This window comes from Anneissia japonica, unplaced genomic scaffold, assembly GCF_011630105.1.
Source record: "Anneissia japonica isolate Jap-2015-1 unplaced genomic scaffold, ASM1163010v1 scaffold287827_len377088_cov200, whole genome shotgun sequence".
Taxonomy (NCBI): domain Eukaryota; kingdom Metazoa; phylum Echinodermata; class Crinoidea; order Comatulida; family Comatulidae; genus Anneissia; species Anneissia japonica.
This window is the reverse complement of record NW_022743068.1, coordinates 326825-333353: the sequence shown is the minus strand read 5'-3', so window position 1 is coordinate 333353 and position 6529 is coordinate 326825. Positions and strand designations below refer to the sequence as shown.

Here is a 6529-nt window from a genome sequence, read left to right as displayed (position 1 = left end):
TTACATAAGCGTGCACATGGCACTACCTATACCCTGTCTCTTATACACATCTATATAATACATTGTATCCGACTGCTAATTGGTTAATTGTGAGACCTTTGCTAATTATGTATGCATTAGCTCTTTTCTATTTTGTTTTCAATGTTTTACTTCACACACCTGATGAAGCTGGCATTGACTGCCAGCGAAAGCTTTTGTTGAATAAATTACATCAAAGTTAGTCTCAGAGTGCTGCCTTTTATAATCTGTGTATATTGTTTAGACTAACACGGCTTCATTACAACTTTTAACAAAATACAGCAAAGCCATCTTTACAGTATATCTTCATATACACTCAGATAATTCTGTTTTAGTATATAGACCAGGCTTTGAATAAACCCAGTTGATCTTGTTAGCGCCTGCCAACACTAGTGTAAAGGCTGTCTCTTATACACATCTAGATGTGTATAAGAGACAGCCCTGGTTACAGGGCTAAATATAATTATGAAATTAAACTTCGATTGATGGAAATGTTGCAAGAATTAAACATGTGTTGAGTCCTTTTTAATTGGATAAAGATGGATGAATATTCACACATGTTCTGATCTTTTCCATTAATTGGTTCCTGTATGTTTCATTGTTTCTGTATTTACATCTTGATTGTATTTTGATGTGAATGTGAAAGTTCTAAGGCAAACAGAAATTGAAAGAACAGTCACCATTAAAAAGGTTAGTTTGAAATACTGTATAAAGGAATAAGAAATAGAATCTTTCACTTGGTCATATGACATTCAATTAATGGAAAAAATTGTATTGCGAGTGCGTAATAATAGAGCAGAAAAAAGTGTGGAGATCTATCTAGTAGCCGACTTGCTATTTTATTTATTTATATTTTTTTTTCAATCAAACTTTACACAAAATATTGACCAAAAGGAAGACCATCTTAAATCAAATTGTAGCAGATCATTTGCAAAACACAAATTCATATTATTTATTTTCAACTGTAATTTAAACTAAAAACCATACATTAGATTAAGAGTCTAAAATCAAGCATGTACAAGATTAATGTATAAGTCACAATAAACTGTTTCTATAAAATACTCCTCCATGTTTGTCTTTTTTTTTTTCGATTGTCCTCAATTGATGCAGGTCATCAAAATTTTGTAAGTCAGTCTCCTTTATCAAGCTGAAAAGATTGATCTGATGTCGGCCTGTATGACCAGGTAACATTTTAAATGACAAAACTGCAAATATAAGTGCCAATTCATATTACATCTTACAATACTCATCTCCATTTCTATATTGAAATATTTTTAATGAAATAAGGCTGACAATTACAGTAAATATTTTTTTGCCTTCTACTTTACAACATATTGATTTTGCTTTGCTTTCTTTTTCATTAAGAAAATACATTAACTTTTCTTTCTTTTAATTTTTTTTTTTAAAGTCATCATCATTCCTTCCTTCATCTGTAACATTTATTAACCATTCCAAGTCTGCTTCTCCATCACAGAGTGAGGCTGTTATTATCCACTTATCAACATCAAGTTGTGCTCCTATTGGCAGCAGATATTTTATTTTTATTTTGAACTTTGATCCAATATATCAGAAAGCTAATTAAGGCAATTACAAAATAATATTTTGAGGGCTGCAGATTACAGAATTTTTTATTATGGAATATTCAGGCAATCGATGCGATGCCCCACGCTATAATTGATGATGAATTTCTGCATCGCTGTGATAGTCTACAACTGGAGAGGGTTACAGTATCTGGTATTGTATTGACCACTGAAAAAAATACCATTTTAAATCTGATTGGTATTTTGGCATTGAATTCCCTCGAGAGCCCTATTTTTCGGAAATGTTTTAAACTGTGTACAAAATGACATTTGCACATTAAATAAATCAGTAATCTCTTCAGAAAACAGGGTTTACTAATTCACCAAAGGAATTGTTGCCATGCTCTCTCTGTGGATGGACAGGACAGGAAGGTGAAGGAACAATTTGGTTACTTTACAAAATAAACTCTGTTTAACAAGTTACAGCATTTATCTTTTGACATTGATATGTCATTTCTTTATCTGGTGCCCTCTATATGTGTTACATTTTCAGTCTGGTTTTCAATCTAAAATTTATTATCATTTCATTTACATGTTTAACCAAGTCTAGAGTTTCATTAATGATTATCTGGAGTCCTTTTTGTATGTGAATTTATCAGTCTGGCACCCTCTATTAAGATGTTTCTTCTCTTTCATCTATCACCCTCTAAAATACAACTTGAGGTCTGTAATGCTTTTGTTTCAGCTTGTTGTTTTTCATACCCATTGTCAGATGCGGTTTAGCCTTGAATTTTTGCACAAAACGGAGGTCTGCTAGCCTTGCCTCGCCAACCCTTCCTATAAGAATGAGAAAAAAATGTAATGTGGGTGAGTTGGTTCAATAACAGCTACTGTAAATATAAAAAAAGAGCTGTTGGAGTAATCTTCAAACATGAACCATGTGAAACTGTTAATAACTAACCTTGATTACCATACCAGCCTAAAGCTTTGTACTGCATGTTCAGTTTACCGATAGTGGCGTTGTTCCGGACTGCTACTTCCCTGGTCGGGGGTATGTTCTGCTTGTAATAGCGGAACAGTTCACGATGACCAATCTTGGCACCTACAAGAAAAAAATAAATATGGTAATTAATCTGGCACACATACATACACTCACAATTATGAGTACAATTTAAATTGTTCTCCAATTGCTTATGTCTTTACCTATACTTGCATACACATTTCTGTTATGTAAGGAAGCAGTTTGGCGCAGTGGAAACGGTTTGGCTTTCCAACCTAGTGGTCGGGGTTTCATCCCTCGCTGTGCATTTTGCTTGTGTCCTTGAGCAAGGCACTTTATCTTCATTGCTTCTCTCCACCCAGGAGTGTAAATGGGTACCTGGTGGGGTTGCTTGCTCCTGCGCTGATTACCAGCAGCAACACTCAAAGCATGTGAACACAATGACCAGGAAGAGGCGCATTATAAATGCTTATACCAGTACCACTACCAACTTATATTGACTGTATGTGTCGATCGGAAGATGTTTAACATGTTTTCGTTTATACACAACAATTGCGAAAGTGAATTTCACAGGAAATGTTGCAATATACATTACCAGTTTGTTTTATTACATACCATCCAGTTTGTTTTATTCTACTTGTCCCAATTTATTAAATAGGGAAGAAATGTATAAACAAAAGAATAGGCACACAAACAATCCCTAACAATGAGGCTGATAATGGCCCATGGACATGCGGTAAGATGCGACATAAAGTCATGTCCACATTATCAAATTTTCTTTAAAAAAAGCCAAGTTGTATGCCCATATATAATCATGATAGTAGTATAGTTGTATGCCTATATATGGTCATGATATGATGTCATCATGACCATATTTAGGCATGTCACATTGTTTTGTTAAATAAAATTTGCTAGTCTAGACAGGGCTTATGAAGAACAGCTTTAACAAAATACACAGATTATAAAAGGCAGCACTCTGAGACTAACTTTGATGTAATTTATTCAATACAAGCTTTCGCTGGCAGTCAATGTCAGCTTCATCAGGTGTGTGAAGTAAAAAATTGAAAACAAAATAGAAAAGAGATAATGCATACATAATTAGCAAAGGTCTCACAATTAACCAATTAGCAGTCGGATACAATGTAGTATATAATGATCAGAGATAACAAGTGTGGAGTCATATTAGCACCATGAACGCACAGATAGTTTATCTCCCTGAGCTCTATTTATTAGTTGTATTGTAAGTAGCTTGATCACACTTGTTATCTCTGATCATTATATAATACATTGTATCCGACTGCTAATTGGTTAATTGTGAGACCTTTGCTAATTATGTAAGCATTAGCTCTTTTCTATTTTGTTTTCAATTTTTTACTTCACACACCTGATGAAGCTGGCATTAACTGCCAGCGAAAGCTTGTGTTGAATAAATTACATCAAAGTTAGTCTCAGAGTGCTGCCTTTTATAATCTGTGTATATTGTTTAGACTAACACGGCTTCATTACAACTTTTAACAAAATACAGCAAAGCCATCTTTACAGTATATCTTCATATACACTCAGATAATTCTGTTTTAGTATATAGACCAGGCTTTGAATAAACCCAGTTGATCTTGTTAGCGCCTGCCAACACTAGTGTAAAGGCATTGAATTTACTGTACCCTGTTGTTTTACCTAAAACCAAACTCAAGCCTGAGGCAAGTGGGCTACCGTCGTTAACCCACTATTGGTGGATTCGTCAAGCAGCCTTTTGTTAGATAGCTTTTTTTAATCATATGTGATCCTGATCCTTTCTAAAACATGAATTAGAAATAACATGTTGCTCAATCTGTGTTGATGAATGAGCCCTTTCTACGAATTGATCTGTAATAAATTCACAGCAACATGACACAGTATACTCCAAAGGGTTGCCTAGATATTCCATGCACAAGGACATAAGAATTCTTTATTTTCTCATTTACAGGGAAATTTTCCTTTCATCTGGGCAGTTAACGGGGGAAAGATATTCCCAAGATTAATTTTATCTAAAATGAAAACATATCATATCCATTTGATTTCATATTTAAGCATGACCACATAATTTGGATAGAATGATGCTTTGATACTGTAGTATATTTTTTTTTTATAGCAATAATAATAATAAGTATCTATCGCATCTATTAAAAAAAAAAGAATGAATAATAATGCAAGCTAAAAAGCTTTTAAAGCAAGCATTAATGAATAAGTTTCCTGATCCTTACATACACACCCATACAATTTACCAGTAAGATTTGCATTATAGCAATAGCTTGTAATATATGTTCGGATCTGTTTATGAGTGTTCCTTGCTGCATGTCTTAAAGGGTTTTACTCGTGTAATAGCTACATAAACCATCAAACACCTGTCACTACGTACAGCAATAAAAATGAGATCAACCATTAGCATGAAATCTAAAGATCAACTTTATTTAAATAAAACAAAAAATAAATTTAAAAAAGGGTAATTTATACACAGAAGACTTCAAGTGTAAATCAATTGCACTCCTTAGTACAGGGTTGTAGCCACGAGAACTGAAGTGGTCAGGTTGTGAAACTGTAATATTATTATTTAAAAAGTCCATTCAACAAACAATATAAAACATATACATATCAAAGTTATTAGGTTAAATTTCTCATGTCGGTGCATGTATAAAATGTAATTTCCTAAAAGTTGGATACCTGAGATTGACAGAAAAAATTCTCTATACTATATATACTAATTTAATGATTGAACTTCCTTGATTTAAGCATGGAGGAATTAACTAATTCCTCCATGATTCAAGGAAATATATATGTATATTGAGATACGCAAAGCTTAGAAGGTTAGAAGTTTAAAGGAGAGGACTTCCTTATGCTGTGGTCATATTAGACTTAAATATCATTAAAAACCATTCAACAAAAAACATAAAACATATCAAATTATTAAGTTAAACTTTCTACTTTCGTGCATGAATATAACGTAATTTTGGGATATATGAGATTTACATAAAATTTGAGAATGTACCGAATATAAAATCTTAAATATTTTACATTTTAATCAGAAAACTATCAGAAATACGGGGACTGGTTATACTGTAAAGCCCCTGCAATACTAAAACTGGGATCCAACGGGCAGTGAATATTCCATTTTGATTTAGTGTAGATGTTTTTTACATATTTTTATTTTATTTGAATTCTTTTTATTTTGTATTATTCATATGCTATATTTTCCACAAACAGATAAACGAATGCCTGAATTGATATGTTATTGGTTTCATATTACTTTCTATACAAGACAAATATCATAAATCATCTATTGTCCGACTGTGTGCATTGAACATTTGACAACGATAATGTCTCCAAATTCCCAACCGTAACTTAAGCTACGGGCCTCGCTTGACACTTCACATCAAAGGGCCTGTTAATTATTCTTGCACAGCTTCCTCCTCCTCATCATCATCATCTTCTTCATCATCATAATTATTAACTGTCCATAGTAAAGTAGGGAAAAACTATGAATTCAGAGTGTATTCAATAATAGACGTCTCATAATGCACGAAGTGTATTCCAAAGCATCTAGAAAACAAAAACTTTTCGAAGGAGAAGCCGAAGACTCCCCCCTCCCGATATCTGAAATTTGTCTTCCAGCGACACAACAAGCTAGCTCCTTCTCACGACCCCTCCCACCATGGGAGCCCATCTGTGCGACAGCCAGGGTAAACTTTGGACCCCTCGCTTGACATGTATTTAAGAGAAGTGCTTAAAAAAGGTATATTTACAGTATATTTATTTATAGAAAATAATGTTGCATACTAGAACTATGAGGAATAAACATACAGATAAAGGCATGTTTTTTTGTCTTGGCTTGGTAATTTAGTGAAGAAGTGAATATATGTCCAGGCAAGTATATGGAATCTGTAGTCTGATTTTCTGCAAAAGTTCACTATGTGTAGTAATTGACCTACTTGATTTGGATAAAAGGTAAGCCCACTAG

The 6529-nt window shown here is 33.5% G+C and overlaps 1 protein-coding gene across 5 annotated transcripts in view; it reads right to left on the bottom strand.

Annotated features, from left to right (window-relative positions):
- Positions 1 to 826: 826 nt before the first annotated feature.
- LOC117119367 (zinc finger protein 622-like) overlaps positions 827 to 6529 on the bottom strand; it is a 26988-nt gene continuing 21285 nt past the window's right edge. For all 5 annotated transcript variants that reach the window (XM_033264164.1, XM_033264163.1, XM_033264167.1 and 2 more), the window contains exons 6-7: positions 2500 to 2640; positions 827 to 2375 (exon numbers count right to left, since the gene is read on the bottom strand). In XM_033264164.1, the coding sequence (XP_033120055.1) occupies positions 2245 to 2375; positions 2500 to 2640 (272 nt within the window). In that variant the 3' untranslated portion in view covers positions 827 to 2244. The remainder of the gene's footprint in view (positions 2376 to 2499; positions 2641 to 6529) is intronic.